General features: G+C 38.5%; 1 protein-coding gene across 9 annotated transcripts in view; it reads left to right on the forward strand.

The window, feature by feature from the left end:
• SHLD2 (shieldin complex subunit 2) overlaps positions 1–15,474 on the forward strand; it is a 110,729-nt gene extending 95,255 nt beyond the window's left edge. For 6 of the 9 annotated variants that reach the window (XM_043924833.1, XM_043924834.1, XM_043924832.1 and 3 more), the window contains 4 exons: positions 1,455–1,661; positions 8,919–9,147; positions 12,582–12,697; positions 14,877–15,474. In XM_043924833.1, coding sequence (XP_043780768.1) covers positions 1,455–1,661; positions 8,919–9,147; positions 12,582–12,697; positions 14,877–15,076 — 752 coding nt within the window. In that variant the 3' untranslated portion in view covers positions 15,077–15,474. The remainder of the gene's footprint in view (positions 1–1,454; positions 1,662–8,918; positions 9,148–12,581; positions 12,698–14,876) is intronic. The other 3 variants (XM_043924838.1, XM_043924839.1, XM_043924840.1) reach the window with 3 other exon arrangements.
• Positions 15,475–18,671: the final 3,197 nt, after the last annotated feature.

Below are 18,671 nucleotides of genomic sequence, written 5' to 3' on the forward strand. Positions count from 1 at the left end.
AATGGATAAGGAAGCTGTGGTACATGTACACAATGGAATATTACTCAGCCATTAAAAAGAATTCATTTGAATCAGTTCTAATGAGATGGATGAAACTGGAGCCCATTATACAGAGTGAAGTAAACCAGAAAGATAAAGACCAATACAGTATACTAACGCATATATATGGAATTTTAAAAGATGGTAACGATAACCCTATATGCAAAACAGAAAAAGAGACACAGATGTACAGAACAGACTTTTAGACTCTGTGGGAGAAGGCGAGGGTGGGATATTGAGACAACAGCATTGAAACAAGTATACCATCAAGGGTGAAACAGATCACCAGCCCAGGTTGGATGCATGAGACAAGTGTTCAGGGCTGGTGCACTGGGAAGACCCAGAGGGATGGGATGGGGAGGGAGGCGGGAGGGGGGATCGGGATGGAGAACACATGTAAATCCATGGCTGATTCATGTCAATGTATGGCAAAAACCACTACAATATTGTAAAGTAATTAGCCTCCAACTAATAAAAATAAATGGAAAAAAATTAAAAAATAGTGATTGGTTTTAAGCAACAACTTGGAATATACATGCTTTAGCTCTTTCTAACGATGCTCTGTCTATACAGATTTACTGACTTGTTTTAAAATTTCCCACCAAAAAATAGCTGTCCAGAGAAACTGAGGAAGTGGATGAGATGTTTGATTTAGATTTATAACCTGAAGTATGTGGGAAAATAAAAAGACAATTGTCAAAAAAAAAAAAAAAAAAAAAAGACAATTGTCATTAGAAGACTTTGTACTAAGAAACTTATTTTTGTTTTAATATAGTTTTAAAGTTGAATTTATTAATATATAGTCTGATTGTTCCTAGAGAAGTGCATGGCAACCCACTCCAGTATTCTGGACAGAGGAGCCTGGTGGGCTGCAGTCCACGGGGTCACAGAGAGTCGGACACAACTGAGTGACTAAGCACAGCACAGTCCGATTGTTGAGCGAGAAAGTCTGTGCTGCTGTGGTTCAGAACTGTTACTGAAAGAATTAAAAATAGGAGCAACTGAATCTAAATTTTTTTTGTTGTTCCGAAAAAATTAGCTAAATAAGAAAACTAAGGTATTGAAAAATCATTGAGTAATATTGGTTATGGTAAACATGTGTCCATTTCTATGTCATTATTTAAAAAAAAATCTTTTCCTATAGATAATAAGAGCTTGCTATTCTGAATAAACAGTTGGTTATGATAAATTATGAGTGTTTAGGAGACCAAGTAATCTTTAGAAAAAATTTTGTTCAAATTATCTCTACCATTCTTATTGCCTTAATACAACATTCATTTTTTGCCTCTTTATATCCAAATTCCTTAATGTGATAAAAGTTGTATTTAACTGATTTAATCAGATCAGTCTGTTTAATCTGGTTTTAATCCTAGATAATTTCCTTTTGGTAACTTTTTGTGTTTGTTTTGTTTAAGGTTATATTTGGGAATTTAAGTATCTTTTTGTTCAGCGCAATTGCATCCTGGAGAACCTAGAATTGCATACAACACCATGGTCATCCTGTGAGTGCCTGTTTGATGATGATATAAGGGCAATTACATTTAAAGCAAAATTTCAAAAAAACATACCCTCCTTTGTGAAGATGTCAGATTTAGCAACACACCTAGAGGAAAAGCATTCAGGTGAGATCTTATTTGTAAAAGACATTGCTAGTTTTAATATAAGCAAAGAAGCTGCCATTTGTAGGAAAAATGTATAACTGAATGTAAAAGTGAAATAGAGATGTCTGTAAGTAGCTGAAGTAGATACTAACCTCTTCCTGACTTTCTGCCTATAATCCTTTGAGATTAATTTGTAATTATTAAGGGTTACTTAAAAGTATTTTTTGCATATAGTTATAAGTAGCTTATCATTTAATAAGCCAGAAATAGGATAGCAACTCTAATCAGAATCACTGTTGAGATAAACATTTTATCAAGTTACTAAACTATCATCTATAAATGATTGTTAAAAATTAACATTGAGGAATTTCCTGGTGGTTTAGTGGCTAAGATTCCATGCTTCCATTGTACTGGGCCCGGGTTTGATCTCTCCTCAGGGAACTAGATCCCACATACCACAACTAAGACCCGGTACAGTCAAATAAATAAACAGCTATTTTAAAAAAAATAATTAACATTGATATAGAATTTATGGAATTTACTTACTGCTTTGTATATTGTAATAACATACTTCCTGACCTTGAATATGTGTGTGTGTGAGTGTGTGTATAAATTTCATTCTCAGAAGCATACCACATGGAAGGATGCCTGATAAATTTTATATACATACTCACACAATTTCCATGGGAAAAATATAATTAATTTCTTTTGAGTGAAGTAGTAGAAGGAGTATGTTTTAGGTTTAGTATGCTATACACTTTGAAATGAAGAGAGTAAAATAGCAAAAATAAATAACTAGATAAATTGCTACAAGTTTAGTGGGAAATACCAATACTTTCCACTATATTGCATTGGCTTCTTAACTACAGAAATGATGCTAAAAGATGCTAACTCCTGGGTGATGGTATAACAAATTAAACAGCATTTAAAGCTATAGTTAGGGTTGCTAAATGCCAATAATGAGTAAATGTCAGTGATTATCAGTTTTGGAAACTAATAGAAAGCTTTCCAATGGCTATTATAACAAATAAATTTAGAGGGAAAATAAAGGTTGAAAAAAATGAGATGTATCTGCAGGTTTATTGTTATATAATTAAAAATTTTTTTCCATTTATTTTTATTAGTTGGAGGCTAATTACTTTATAATATTGTAGTGGTTTTTGCCATACATTGACATAAATCAGCCATGGATTTACATGTGTTCCCCATCTCAACCCCCCCTCCCGCCTCCCTCTCCATCCCATCCCTCTGGGTCTTCCCAGTGTACCAACCCTGAGCACCCATCTCATGCATCCAACCTGGGCTGGTGATCTGTTTCACCCTTGATAGTATACTCGTTTCAATGCTGTTCTCTCTGAACACCCCACCCTCGCCTCCTCCCACAGAGTCTAAAAGTCTGTTCTGTACATCTGTGTCTCTTTTTCTGTTTTGCATATAGGATTATTGTTAACCATCTTTTTAAATTCCATATATATGCATTAGTATACTGCATTGGTCTTTATCTTTCTGGCTTACTTCACTCTGTATAATGGGCTCCAGTTTCATCCATCTCATTAGAACTGATTCAAATGAATTCTTTTTAATGGCTGAGTTAATTTAAATTTTTTAATGAAGAAAAATTTGGTGAAAAATTTTCCTCAGAATTTGTATAAGGTTACTGTTTTTGAAAAAAAATTACTGTTTTTGGTGATTTTATAGGTTGAGTTATTACAAATAGCTCAGGAACTTTGGATCTTGACAGTGAATTTTAACTTTATTCTCCCATTTGCATAAATAATTTTCTGAATTGTTATAGGTGGCTTTCAGTTCAGTTCAGTTCAGTTGCTCAGTCATGTCCGACTCTTTGCGACCCCATGAATCGCAGCATGCCAGGCCTCCCTGTCCATCACCAACTCCCGGAGTTTACTCAAACTCATGTCCATCAAGTCGGTGATGCCATCGAGCCATCTCATCTGTCCTCCCCTTCTCCTCCTGCCCCCAATCCCTCCCAGCATCAGGGTCTAGATTTCATTAAATGCTAGAATTGTTTTAAGTGAAATAAGATTATTTTTACAGTTTTCTAATGAAAAGAATCTGATCCCAAATAAATTAAGTTGAAACTCCTAAGGTATCACATGCTGAGTCTCAACTCTATTTCTTGGGGTTTTTTACTAGCATGCTCTGCCCTCTTCTGGTTCGTCCACAGAAATGTAAGAGTTGGGTCATATGCAGTTATTAGGACATTTCAGTTAGTGCTTTTCAAATTGGTTCAGAATGTTAAATTAAAAAAATTTTTTAACAGGATTTTTGGGATATAGTTTTCATATAGGCGATAACCCTTATTTAATAAAGTGTGTACATTCACATTGGTAAGTATGGACATGAAACCCATGAAAGCAACACCACAGTCATGAAATCATCACCTGCCTCTTTGTATCTCTTTTTATCCCTCATCCCTGCCCCTGATCTTTCCAGTAGTCAATCTGCTTTCTGTAACTAGAGATTAGTTTGAATTTTCTGTGCTTTTATATATATGGAATCATTTGTTTGGCATCTCTAACTTAGCAAATTCTTTGAGATGTATCAGTTTCTTTGAGATGTATCTATGTGGTTGTGTGTATCAGTAAGTCATTCTTTATCCTATTATATAAATATACCATGCTTTGTTTATTTGTTCAGTTATCTGGGTTGTTTCCTGTTCTTGGCTATTATAAAGTTTCTATAAACATTCAAGTACAAGGCATTATTCAGACATAGTCTTTCTTTTCTCATGAGTAAATACCCAAGAATTGAATCAATAGCTGGATTATATGGTAGGCTTATGTTTAACTTTAACAGTTAAAGAAACTGCTAAAAAAAAAAAAATAAGGAAACTGCCTGTTTTCCAAAGCAGTTGTACCATTTTACATTTCCACCAGCAGTGTATGAGTTCTGTTTTTTCACACCCACCTCAGCATTTGGTATGGACATTCTTCTTAATTTTGTTCATTCTAATAGATGTGTAGTAATGGGTCATCATAATTTCAGCTTGCATTTATTTATTGGCTGGTGATATTGAACATCTTTTATGTACTTAATTTGCCACCTATATATGTTCTTTAATGAAGTGTCAATTGAAGTCTTTTGCTTACCAAAAAAAAGTTGGCTTCACTGTTTTATTGAATTTTGAGAGTTCTTTATATTCTGGGTAAAAATTCTTCTTTTGGGGGACTTACTGGTGGTCCAGTGGTTAAGAGGTCACCTTTCTAAGGCAGGGAGCTTGTCTTCAGTCCCTGGTCAGAGAGCTAAAATTCCACATGCTTTGAGGCCAAAAAAACAAGATGCAAACCAGAAGCAATATTGTAGCAAATTTAATAAACACTTTAAAAATAATCCACATCAAAACAAGCTTTAAAAAACTTTTTTTCTTTTTTGGAGGGGGGGCTGCATCCAGCTTGTAGGGTAGTTCCCTGACCAGGGACTGAACCTGTGCCCCAGCAGTGAAAGTGCTGGGTTCTAATCACTGGACCACCAGGGAATTCTTGCTTTTTGTTGTTCTTGTTGTTGTTTAGTGACAAGTCATGTCCCATTCCTCGCAACTCATGGACTGTAGCCCACCAGGCTCCTCTGTCCATGGGATTTCCCAGGCAAGAATACTGGAGTGGGTTGCCACTTCCTTCTCCAGGGGATCTTCCCAACCCAGGGATCAAACCTGTGTCTGCCGCACTGGCAGTCGTATTCTTTACCACTGAGACACCTGGGAAGCCCAGAGAATTACTGCTAATATCTGTTAACAAGAATTTTTATGTCTATATCATGGTGGATATTTGTCTGCAGTTTTCTTGTATCTTTTTCTGGTTTTGGTGTTAGAGCAATGCTCACAGAATGAGTTGGTGTATAGTTTTTCGTCTTCATTTTTCTCGAGTTTATTTAGAATTAGATTAATGATCTAATTTCTAATCTAATCTAATTTCTAACAGATTAATGATCTGTTTCTCCCATACATGTTTGGTAGAACTCCTTCAGGCCTATCTGGGCCTGAAGTTTTCTTTATTGGGAGGTTTTAACCTCAAATTCAATTTCTTTTAATAGATACAGGGATGTTCCAGCTACTTGTTTCTTCTTAAGTACGCTTTGATAGTTTGTATCTTTCAAGAAATTTGTTCATTTCATCTAGGTTGTTGGCACAACAACAACAAAAGTTTGTTGGCATAAAGTGATAATATTTTCTTACTATCCCTTTTAATATATATAGAATTTGTAGTAATACTGGTATTACCTAATATTGCTAATTTGTGCCTTCTTTTTTTTTTAACTGATCATTTTGGCTGGAGTTTTACCAGTTTTATTAATCTGCTCATATAACTACCTTTTGTATTCATTAATTTTTCTATTTTCTAGTCCATTGATTTCTGCTCTGATCTTTTTTTTTTTTTCCTTTTTTCTGCTTTCTTGGGTTTCTTTCTTTCTTTTTTTTACATTTCTTAGGGTGTAAATAGAGGTAACTGAGATGTTTTTTCCCAATGTAGGAGTTTAGTGCCATGAATTTTCCTTTAAGTACGGCTTCTAAATTCTCTACCCAGTACCTTATGGATTATGAGATTTTCCACTCTAGCTGGTGGGAGAAGACACTATTCCTATCTCTCTGCAAGCTTCAGCGATTGTTCAATACTTTTGGATGGTTCTTTTCTTGTCCTCTGGTTACATATATTGGTCAGTACTCAGTTGAATTCTTCAAGGGGGTTACCCTCTGCAGTGCTCCAGAGTTTTCTCCAGAGTTCCCCTTTGTCTTGTCTAATAACCAACTCTGATATCTCTAGCTTTATTAGCCTTCCAGACTCAAAGCTGTGTCTGCTGTCAGTTCAGGGAAACCACAGGCTCTGCCTGGGTCTCCTTTCCAATACTATAGCCAGCAAACTCTTGTCTATAAGCTGGGGCAGTTACTGGGCTTACATCTTTTGCTTCTCATCTCTTAGGGATCACTGTCCTTTGTTGCCTGATATCTAATGTCCTGAGAATTGCTGTTTCATACATTTTGTTTAGTTTTTAGTTGTTTCAGGTGTCAGCTATTTTTACACACAACACTTCTGACATCAAATGTATGGTTTGTTGTTGTTTTCCACATCAACAGCCAATTCTCCCAACTCTGTGAACACTAACTGGGTGTTGTACAGTTCAATTCAATTTTGATGCTACCTACTTCAAGTTAGTGTCAGACTTCACAGGTTTAAGAGCTCAGTCATGGCCAAGAAAATTAAAAAACAAAACCCCACTTTTTAATTGAATTACAGAGATTTATTCTCAGAGAACTCCATATACCCGCTTCTACATGGAAACATTTATTATTAACTTTAACCAAATGTAAGTCCATGTGCTGGACACACAGTGAGGCCTAATGAACTGAAATGTCAGAGTTTGGAGCAGAAAAAGGTTTATCGAAGGGTCAAGCAAGGAGAATGAGTAACTCACGCTCAAAAAATCCTAAGTCCCTGATTGTTTTCAGGGAGAAGTCTTTATGGGCAATATTTGGGGTGTGAAAGGATGTGACTTCTTCAGATTGGTTGGTGGTAAGGTAACAGGATAATGTTCCAGGAATCTTGTGCTTTTTAGCCTGAAGTTACCATCCTCCACCTGGGTGGGGGCCTTTGTTCCTGCAGAAGAACTCAAAGATACTGTTATATATATATTTTCTGAGAAGGACCCTGCCCCACTGGTGTACTGTTGTTTCTTGACTGCTCCTTCTTCATTTCTGCATTCCCTCCCTTCCCAGATTAGTAACTGAATTGGAACTCAGGGAAGATCAAGGAGGCTGAATGAAGCCTATTTCTTACAAACAAGAAATGAGGACAGAAAGGAATTGTAGCTGGGAGGGTCCCACAGGGTCATTCATTATCTGTTTTAATACTAACAGTTAATTAAAATTAATAATATTTCTGGAAAATAAACACAGATAATAGAAAATTTACAGATTTTTACATCATCAAACAAAAATTTGATGCAACTTTCAAAAATGGAAGTAAGTAGCCACAGAAGACACTAGATTTACACTAACTGGTGAAATCTTGGGTAGTGTTACAGTGCCGTGTATGTTTCTAAACCTGTTTCCTACTGATGTGTCCCTCCTGTCCCCGCCTCTGAAGCCTCACATGCTTAAGAAGATGGTCACTGCAAGAAGAATGCCATAGGCAGTAGAGGGGCTATGTTTAAGTTGGTGTCACAGAAGAGTCAACTCTGTTATCTTCTTTTTTTTTTTTTTAAGTCTTTATTGAATTTGTTACAATATTGCTTTGGTTTTTTTGGCCACAAGGCATGTGGGATCCTAGCTTCTCAACCAGGGATCAAACCTGCACCCTCCTCATAGCAAGGCAAAGTCTTAACCACAGGACCAGGAAATTCCTGTTACATATCTTTTTCATAAAACATCTACTTGCTGAGGTTAGAGGCCTAGAATTAGATTTAACAATAAAAATAAACACCATATAGACAACAACAAATTAGGTGGCTATAGTTTTGATGATTAGTAGCACAAAGGATATATCCTCACTTCATTTGGGGCATGAGGCTGGGGATTGGGAATATTTCTGCAAGACCTGGAGATACACTTCCTGTTGGGAAACCATATGAAAACTTTGTGCTGTTATAGTCCATCCTTGGTGGGCTTCCCTGGTAGCTCAGCTGGTAAAGAATCCACCTGCAATGCAGGAGACCCCAGTTCTGTTCCTGAGTTGGGAAGATCCTCTGAAGAAGGGATGAACTACCCTTACTCCAGTATTCTTGGGCTTTCCTGGTGGCTCAAGTGGTAAAGAATCCGCCTGCAATGCGGGAGACCTGGGTTCGATCCCTGGGTTGAGAAGATCCCCTGGAGGAGGGCATGGCAACCCATTTGCCATGGGGAGTTCTTGCCTAGAGAATCCCCATGGACAGAGGAGCCTGGTGGGCTACAATCCATGGGGTTGCAAAGAGTCAGACATGACTGAGGGACTCGGCACAGCACAGCACACAGTCAGTCCCTGGTAGTGAAACTGAGCAGGATCCTGTGGGGCCCTCCCTGGTACAGACATCCATCTTTTCAACCACGTTAGCCAAGTAGATCTTTACTCTTAGTTGCAGGCAGATGACCCCTTACACCTTAGAGTAAATTCTGAAGCCATAAGTGAGTAAGATTGTCTAGCAAAAGGGTAGAGAAGACCAACAACAAGACCTCAGTGTCCTTTACTATAAATAACTGTGAATCAACCATATAATTAACCATGTTTGTAAATTAAAGATTTGGGTTTGGCCTCCTAATTTATGATATTTCTTTTTGCTTATCTTTTACAGGAGTGATTCTAATCAAAGCCCAGATTTTAGAGCTAGTGTTTCCCATTACAGCAGTTCAGAAAATAGCTCTAAATGCTCGCAGTTCTCTGAAGAGTATTTTTTCTTCTCTTCCCAATATTACATACACTGGCTGTGCAAAATGTGGATTGGAACTACAAACAGATGAGAACAAGATCTACAAACAATGTTTTAGCTGCTTGCCATTTACTATGAAGAAAATGTACTATAGGTAAGGCAACTAAGCAGGCCAGCTGGATGGGAAATGTTTATTATTGGACTAGAAATGACCAGAAAGTTACATATATCAAGTGTTTCTAATGAAAAATAACTGGAGCTAATCCAAGAGAATAAATTTTTTCCTCCTGAGTGATGGAAAAATGGCTATTTATGAAAACAAAAATTGCCCAGTAATCATAACAGGAACTTTTAAAAAGCAGTAATTGGGGGACTTTATTGTCTTTAAGCAGATATACTAAAGAAACCTTTTATTTGGTTTAATTTTTAACCAAGTTCTGAATGGCTCATAAGAAACTCATTTTCCCATCTTAACACATTATTGGAATTTAAAGGTTAAAATTAATTATATGATCTAACCCCTGAGTTGTGGAAGCTAGTAAGATGTTTAACTTTTCTGCACCTCAGTTTTCTCATCTTCACACTAAACATTAAGGATAGCAGATTAGCAATCAGTGTTTTGTGCTCTTTTCTATATCTAAATACTGCAATATCTAAAAACCAAATGCAAATATGTTCAGCATGTTATCATAGAATAATTTAAATAAGAAAATTTATAGAAGCATAATCCATTAGCCTTGTTTCTCTTTACATATATTTATGTTTGTTATGAATAAGTAAATGAACTTTGCTCTTACTTTGAAAATTGCTTGTCTGAAAAAGAAGATTGGATTCAGGTGCAAGGTGCCCTCCTCCCCTTGTCTCCACCAAGTCCATTCTCCACAGCCAACAGAGTAACCACTCCATTCCTTTAGAACCTTTCCAGAATTTCCCATCACACTCTGCATATCCCGTCACGCTCATCTGCTCCACTCCTTGCCTTGATCTCTGGGTTGATACTGGCCGGCCTTCTATAAGGTTTTTAGCACTCTGACTTTTTCCTCCTTAGGGCTTTCTCGCCTGCTTTTCTCCCTGCCTGACTCCACAAGGCTGACTCGTTTGTGTCTTAGTAGAGAGGCCCTTCATCAGAGAGACTTTTTTTTAGTCACCTCCTTTGTTCTGTGTTGAAGTGCCCTGTGTGTGCACCTGGAGTCATTTACTTGCATAGTCTTCCAAAAAACCTGATTATGGAGATATAATTCACAGTCCATCAAAGTAACCCATCTAAAATGTCAAATTCCAAGGCTTTAGTATATTCACAGGCTTGTGCAACTGTTACCACAATCAATTTTAGATCACCTTCACCTCTTCCTTCCCCAAAGTAGCCACTTCTCATTCTCCCTTCCCACCAACCTAGAGCACCCACTAGTTTTTCTGGCTCTATAGATGTACTTGCTTTGGACATTTCATATAAATAATCATAGAGTGTACAGTCTTTTATGACTGGCTTCTTTTTTTTTAAAACATTTCAAGGTTCATCCATATTGTAGCATATATCAAGTGCTTCATTTTGTTTTAATGCCAGATAATATGGGCGTCCCTGCCTATCAATACAGGAGATGCATGTTTGATCCCTGAGTTGGGAAGATCCCTGGAGAAGGAAATGGCAACCCACTCCAGTATTCTTGCTTGGGAAATCTCATGGACAGAGGAGCCTGGAGGGCTTAGTCCTTGGGGTCACAAAAGAGTTGGACACAACTTGACGACTAAACAACAACAATATGGATATACCGCATTTTATCTATCCATTCATCAATTGATGAACATTTGGATTGTACCTACTTTTTGGCTATTATAAATAAAACTGCTCCAAACATTCATGTACAGCTTTTTGTGTGGCCATGTTTTCATTTCTCTTGGGCATGTACTCAGGAGTAGAATTGCTAGGTTGATGTGGTAACTTTTTACTCCTTTTGAGTAACTGCCAAACTGTTTTCTGAAGCTGCTGCACAATTTTGGTTTTACCAGCAGTGAATGAGGGTTGCAGTTTCTCCATGTCCTTGCTGTCAGTTTTTATTATTTGTTTCTCTTTTTTGTTGCATGAGCTTTTGGTATCATATCTAAGAAAAGTATCCTTCCTAAGCCAGTATCATGGAGGTCTACTCCTATATTTTCTTCCAAGAATTTTATAGTTAGCTCTTACATGTAGATTCATGGTCTATTTTGAGTTAATTTCTATATGTGGTATAAGGAAGGAGTCCAACTTCATCCTTTTATTCAGTTGTCCCTGTACAATTGGTTGAAAAGCCTATTCTGTCCCCACTGAAGCATCTTGCCACCGTTATTGAAAACCTTAATTGTCTTTCTATACCACTAAACTCTGAAGTTCCTTGAGTGAAGGAAGCAGGTCTCTTACTCACTAGTGTATACCCAGTGTATACACTGAATAGTACAAGGTTTTGAGCATGTATTTGTTGAAATAAAGAATGGAGGAAGAGGGACTTCCCTGGAGGTTCCGTGGTTAAGTCTTCGTGCTTCCAATGCAGGGGACGCAGGTTCAGCCCCTCATCAGGGAACTGAAGGGCCATGTGCCACATGGCACATCCAAATTTAAAAAAGAGAATGGAAGAAGTGAGATACCCTGGAGAAAGATTATAAAAAGAGAAAAGGACTTAGAATCATCATGTGGATAAAGGGGGAAGTAAGTTTTTAGAGAGAAAATCAATAGTCATGTTTTAGTGGTTACACTGAATTCCCCTATACTGGTAAGTCTTTCTAAATTCTGTTCAGTTTATTTTGTAATAATTTGTTTTAAAAAGGGGTATATCCCTTTCTTTAAAAGTAAACAGAATAATTTTACTCATGTCATTTTGTTCATATTGTTTGTTCTTTAGAGTATATCATGGTTTGTGTCTACTCCTTTGTCTTTATTTAGTGACATACAGAACAGTTTTTTTTATGGTAAAGAATCCAGTGGAAAAAAATAACTTGTGATTGTGAAATATGTGATTATCATCTTTATCTCTAAAAGTAATTTGCACAATAGGGTAAAATTATGTCTTCTTATATTAGTATCTGAAAATTTAAAATGACTATGAAATAAATAAAATCTATTAATTTATCACTTGAAATTCTTTAAAATAAAAGCCCTTCATTTCTAGGGTTTTTCAGGACATCCTAGTGTTGTTTTAGGAAGTAAAATTAACTCTGCAGAAAAACCCAGTGATTTGGGCTTCCCTGGTGGTTCAGTGGTTAAGAATCCACATTGCAAGGGACACCAGTTTGATCCCTGGCCTGGGAAGATCCCAAATGCCTCGGGGCAACTCAGCCTGTGTGTGGTAATTACTGAAGCCAACATGCACTAGAGTTTGTGCTCCAAAACAAGAGAAGCCATAGCAATGAGAAGCCCACACAGCACACCTAGAGAGTAGCCCCTACTCACCGCAACCAGAGAAAGCCTTTGCACAGCAACAAGGACCCAGTGCAGCCAAAATAAGTAAATAAATAAATATTTTTTTTATAAAACTGATTTTTGAAATTATATTACATGTAAACATTTCTTTAATTGAAAATCTTTTTGACGGTCCTGAGCTGTTTACTGTTTTGTAGGCCAGCTTTAATGACCATAGTTGATGGAAAATGTAAGGTCTGCATCCATGTAGGATCAAAGCTGATAGAGAAGATTCTTCTCAACATTTCTCCTGACTGGCTCAACAGAGTAATAGGTAAGATGTCAACAACATGCCATCAAGAGGTTGTCCTCTGTGAAACCATTCATATCAGGAATACAGATAGTATATAAGCAGAAGGATAATTTAGCTTGAGTGAAACACAAGACTATATAGACTATTGTATATAAAATAAGTAATCAACGAGGACCAACTATATAGCACAGGAAATTCTACTCAATACGCTGTAATAACCTATGTATATAAGCAGAAGGATAATTTAGCTTGAGTGAAACACAAGACTATATAGACTACTGTATATAAAATAAGTAATCAACAAGGACTATATAGCACAGGAAATTCTACTCAATACGCTGTAATAACCTATGTGGGAAAAGAATCTGAAAATGAATAGACATATGTATATGTTTAACTGAATCACTTTGCTGGACACTAGAAACTAGCACAACATTGTAAATCAACTATACTCCAATATAAAACAAAAACTTTTTTAAATAAATAGAATTCTCATATATACAATGAAAAAAAAAACCACAAGATTATATAAGTTGGAAGGTAAGACTTGCTCTACATCTGTCTCAGCACATGAAGAGAAAGAAGTAGGTACCTAATCTCTTCTTACTCTAAATTTCCAATTGGTAAGGGAAAACACCAGTACCTTAGTTTTTTACAGTCAAGTAAATGAATGTGCAACACTATATAAACATATGAAGACTGTCCAGTGTCAGTCATGTGGATATTCAGGAACCTCAGCTCTGATGATAGGTACAGCAACAGTGGCTGATCATCAGTAGCTAACAACAAAATGAAGATGATCCATTTGTCAGATGCTCAAACTCCATCCTTTCCTCATTAATCTTAGATTCTTTAAGCAGATGAGTTAATCTCGTTTAATGATGGCTCTGTCTCTTAATAGTGGGTTATTTTTTCTGGCTTTCATTTTTGCTTAAATGTTGAACATTGCATATAGAACAATACAGACTGAGGTGAACAGTATTTGTACCTAAAGTGAGCATGCTTATTTTCTTCGACTTTTAATGGGGGTGGGGGTGAGCAGAGTAGAGTAAATTTTGTCACACCATGAGTTGGATTTGCGTTGCTCTGGTTACCTTCAGGTCACCACTGGCTTCAAATTATCTAGCATTATGCATGCTCATGGTGGGGAGTGGTTCTCCAGAGAGTTTCCTCCGAATATTCCTGCTTCACTGTCAGCTTTAATCCTTCACCCTGCACCCGGGCCTCAGAGAGTTTCTTACACTCTTATACCTCACCAGGTTGCGCAGGCTCCGTTGGTTGTCATTTTTGCATCCCAGCCTAGAGAGAGGGGCAGGAGTGATTCTCTTTGATTCTCGTCCAGCCGTAGTCTTACACAGGCTCTCTGTGTGTCTGGTTCTTGGATGTGGTGCTTTCTAACAGACTCTGTCCCTCCTGCCATAGCAGCCAAGCTCCGCCTTGTGTCTTTGTTGAGTATCTTTGCGTGGTCCTACCCCTCTCCCAGCAGCAGGGCACTGCTGATGGTCTTGATCCAAGATGGTTTTCTGCCCCTCCCCCAGGGATAGAGGGATTTTCCTCCATCTTCATCCTCACCATCTGTATCTTGGGGCAGGAAGACGTGTGGTCTTAAGATCCCTGGTGGTCCAGGGGCTAAGACTCCACGGTCCCAATGCACAGGGTCCCTGGTCAGGGAACTAGATCCCACAGCCACGACTAAAGGTCCTGCAGTGAAGATCGAAGATCCTGCCTGCCACAACTAAGACCTGGCACAAACAAATAAATATTTTAAAAAGATTTTGATATTCATTAAGTAACTGACTCAGGGTTCTGTTATACAAATGGTATGTGTATATATAACCATGAAAAGAGCTATAGACTAGATAAACATAAAGAGTTCTTTTCTGATATGGACATGCTCTTTTTGTTTCAAGCTTAATTTAGGAAAAGATTAATCTCAGTTCTTTCCTGTATTGTTTTATGAAGCCAGTGGCTGTGCCATAATAGGAAACACCATCAGTCTGAACCTGTGCTTTCTCTTCAGAACAGCAGGAGTTGCACCTCATCATTATAGAGTAACCTATGGCTAGAAAGAGTAGGGATAGAGATATTTACAGTGACTTTGGGACTTAAGAAACCAAGGGAAACAGTGAATGCTTTAAATGTGAGCATGTCCATTCCCTCAGAAGGGACACTAAGAGCTCTCGTGTTTCCTCTTCCTCAGCCCCTCCCTCTGATGTCACCTACAGAATGGTCGCCGCGGACCTGCTCCATGCCTTGCTGGCGGGCAGCAGGGCACCTTGTGTCCTGAAGGTGCAGAGCCTCTTTGTGTTAGATGAAAACAGCTACCCACTGCAACAGGACTTCTCCCTCCTGGACTTTTATCTTGACGACTTGAAGCATGCATCCCATGCCCTTCTCTGAGACCAGAGGAAGAAAATGCAGGCACTTCAAGGAAGAGCACTGAAATGATTTGTCTTTGGAAATGAATGACAGGGCTTTTGCTCAGGGTATTAAAATAAGTATGTTTTATAAAGAGAACTGTGCTAAATATATTAATTAAAACTTTTTTTCCCCCTAAGAAAATTCTGTGAAGTTTATTGTTTGTTTAGTTTTTGGTCTTTCCTTTTCTTCCTTCTAGAGAAATGATCTAGCAATGAGGCAACATCCAGCAGTTCATTAGGATTAAGTCTCTCTGTTTAGTCTCTGCCCCATTCCAGGCACTGTCCTAAGTACTGAGACATGGACCTGAGGAATTCTTTTCTGCTATGGTCACAAACTTAATTTTTTTTCTTACTCGTTCATTAATAAACTGTAGACATGACATGATTTCTTTGATTATAACTATACATGACTGTGGCTTAGTTCATATAAGCCTATGTTTAGACAAGTTCCAGACGACCATGTCTTTTGATAAAGAGGCGTTGAAAATATAGGAACATGGTCATGTTTCAACTCATTATCAGGGAAGGCAGAGAGTCATATTGTTCATTTCCAGGATTTGAGTACCTCACTGAATTTACTTAGCAACACTTTACAATTACATTCTATTCATTGTCTCATTACAACTATAGCAGCAGCTCACAGAGAATGGTAGTCACCGATGAGGAAATAGGGAGCGGTACTTAACCAGGAAGTCTGGGGGATGCTTGGTGGTACTAGGTTAATCATATTGCTTGAACAAAGCTAAATCCATGATAAAATGAACAGGTGTGTTTTATAAAATTGTTTTGGTTCATTGAAATTGTTTTTTCAAATTCAGGCTTATTTTGTTTTTAACTTGGCTTCCCTGAAAATGAACCTTAGGAGTTTTGTGATGCTCTCCAAAACCATATACAAAAATGATTGTATGAGACTGCACACATACAAAAGAACCTTATTCTGTGGAGAAGGGTCTGTAACTTCTAACAAAGCCTTCTTACACAGTTTATGACAGTTTCTTGTCATGGGAGGACAAACTCTTGCCTGATCTCTTCCACCCCGACAACTCCTGCCAAATGGCACCTCCTCTCTCCACCCTGGTACTTCTCTCTGATTCATTTCACTCTATGCTCAGATAAGCGCAGGGTAGCAGGTCAGCAAATTGTCTGCATAATCAGGTACGAGATAAGCTAAGGAACTGTCTTTATTTACATTTGTTGTTCTTTAGTTGCTCAGTCTTGTCCAACCCTTTTGTGACCCCATGGACCGTAGCCCACCAGGCTCCTCTGTTCATGGGATGTTCCAGGCAGGAATACTAGAGTAGGTTGCCATTTCCTTCTCCAGGGGAATCTTCCTGATCCAGGGGTCAAACCTGAGTCTCCTGCATTGCAGGCAGATTTTTACATAACACTGTGATCATACTGTCTGGAACAATCTTACCAATATGGTATAGTGATTCCCCTAAATGGGAAATCCTGGTTTTACTTTCTCCTTTATTTTTACTTGATGGAATTATTAGAAAAATGTCCCCAACTTCTAAAGAATATAAATTCCCTGTATTAAAAAGATCACTTCCCAAATATAGAAAAAATATATACATTCATGTAACCAATATCCCAATTAAGATTTAGAACATTGCCATCACTCTAAAAATTTTTCTCATCTCCACCTCCAGTTAGTTCCCACTAATGACAGGAAATCACTGTTCTGATTTCTATCACCATAGATTAGTTTGACCTGTTCTTGAATTTCATATAAGAAAAATCATATAGTTTATTTCCTTTGTGAATTTTTTTTCACACATCATTTTTGAAATTCACCCAAGTTTCACGTGACTCAGTAGTCATTCTGTTTATTGCTGTGGAATATACCAATTTTATGAATGTATTACATTATCCATTTTCTAGCTGCTATAAGCATTGTTTTACAAGTCTTGTTGTGGATATATGTTTTTATTTTGTAGTTGGGGAGGTAAATCCCTATGGAGATTGCTGGTTTATGGGATAGGTGTATATTTAACTTTGTAAGAAACTATCAAGCAGTGCTCCAAGACTGTTCTACACACTCACCAGTCATGTGTGAGGATTCCGGTTCTATATCTTTGCCAACATTTGGGGGTGTCATTTTCATTTTAGCCATTGTAATGGGTGTAAAGTGGTTTAAAAAATTAGGTTAGTGGCTGTGAGAAGGGGAGGTAGTGCTTGGGAATGGACACAAGAGAAGAGTGTGTGTGTGTGTGTGGGGGGGGGCTGTTGGGGAGCTGGTTTACCAGTTTCCCCACAATGATCAGTTACCAGTTTCCCTACAGCTCTGATGGAGGAGATAGATAGGCCCCAGGCTGAGTCCTGCAACTGGTGTCCTGCTGATGCTTTGAGATGGGATACCGGTGGGAGCATTGGGCCTGATTGGGTGCATTCTTGTGGGTTTCCCCCCAGGATACATATGCAGAGAAGGCCTTCAGTCTAGGGGAAGGACAAAAGGAGGGAGAAGATGCAAGCGGGAATCCATCTTGGCTGAGAGGTGTGCCCCACACCAGGACCAAATATGGAGATGACTGGCCAGAAAAAGAAAAAAAAAAATCCAGAAAACTGCCACTACATAAGCAACCTAAGCTGCCCCTAGTAGATGCAACTCACTCTGAGCTCACCTGTATGCTCCTTCAAAAAGTATCCTGTTGTTTCCACACACACTTTGCTGCTTCCACATGTATTATGTTTCTAATGAACCCCCCCCCTCTTTTTTTTTCTCACAATCTTGATCTCTGCTGAGTTCTTCAAAGAAGACAAGAACTGAAGTCTGTTTTTCAGCCTTTCACCTCTGGAATCAGCTCCAAATCCATCCTTTAAAACTTGCTCTGCAGATGGAGCTCTTTAAGCGTCTCTCCTGCGCAGTGAGTACGCTGCTAACCAGTAGAAGGCGCTAGAGGTACATGGTGGGATGTAGGCGCTTTTCTCGGTGGGTGCCTGTAGCGGCACGTATGTCCCGAGGGGAGCGCCAACACTGGGTGGCGCTCTGCTCCAGCTACTTACCCTGGACGCCGCGGGTCCCTCCACCGGCTTGCGGCTTGGCCTAGCCCTTCAGTCACGTTCCCGTGGCCCTCCTGACAAGGAGACCGCCAGCTCCAGGCTCCGCTCCGGTTTGTACCCATGCACCACCCACCCCACTCATCCACTCCCTGCAAGTTTGTCCTACCAAATTTGTCAGTTAGCAAACCGATGAAAGCATATTACCAAAACAAAGGGCAGATAGAAATCAAATCTAGTCGTTTGCTGGATTATACCTCATCAGTGTAGACGAACAGAGAATTTACCAGACAGGAGTGAAGGAGAGAGGAAAGGAGAGGGAGGGAGGGAGGGAAGTAGGGAAAAAGCGATGCAATGTGGAGAAATAAACAGCCTCACTAGAAACCAAAGGTGGACAAACAGAAGCGTCTCTATTGAATAGGCACTTACAGGTCCTTTCATGGATCCCAGGCTGTGGAATGTTTTGGCATTCCACAGCATCTCTGTCCTTCATGAGGTCTCTTGGGCTATATGTGATAATGTTATCATTTTTAGACATCTGGAATCTGATTCAGATTCCAGCTTCACCACGTCCT

This window comes from Cervus elaphus, chromosome 15 (assembly GCF_910594005.1).
Source record: "Cervus elaphus chromosome 15, mCerEla1.1, whole genome shotgun sequence".
Classification (NCBI taxonomy): domain Eukaryota; kingdom Metazoa; phylum Chordata; class Mammalia; order Artiodactyla; family Cervidae; genus Cervus; species Cervus elaphus.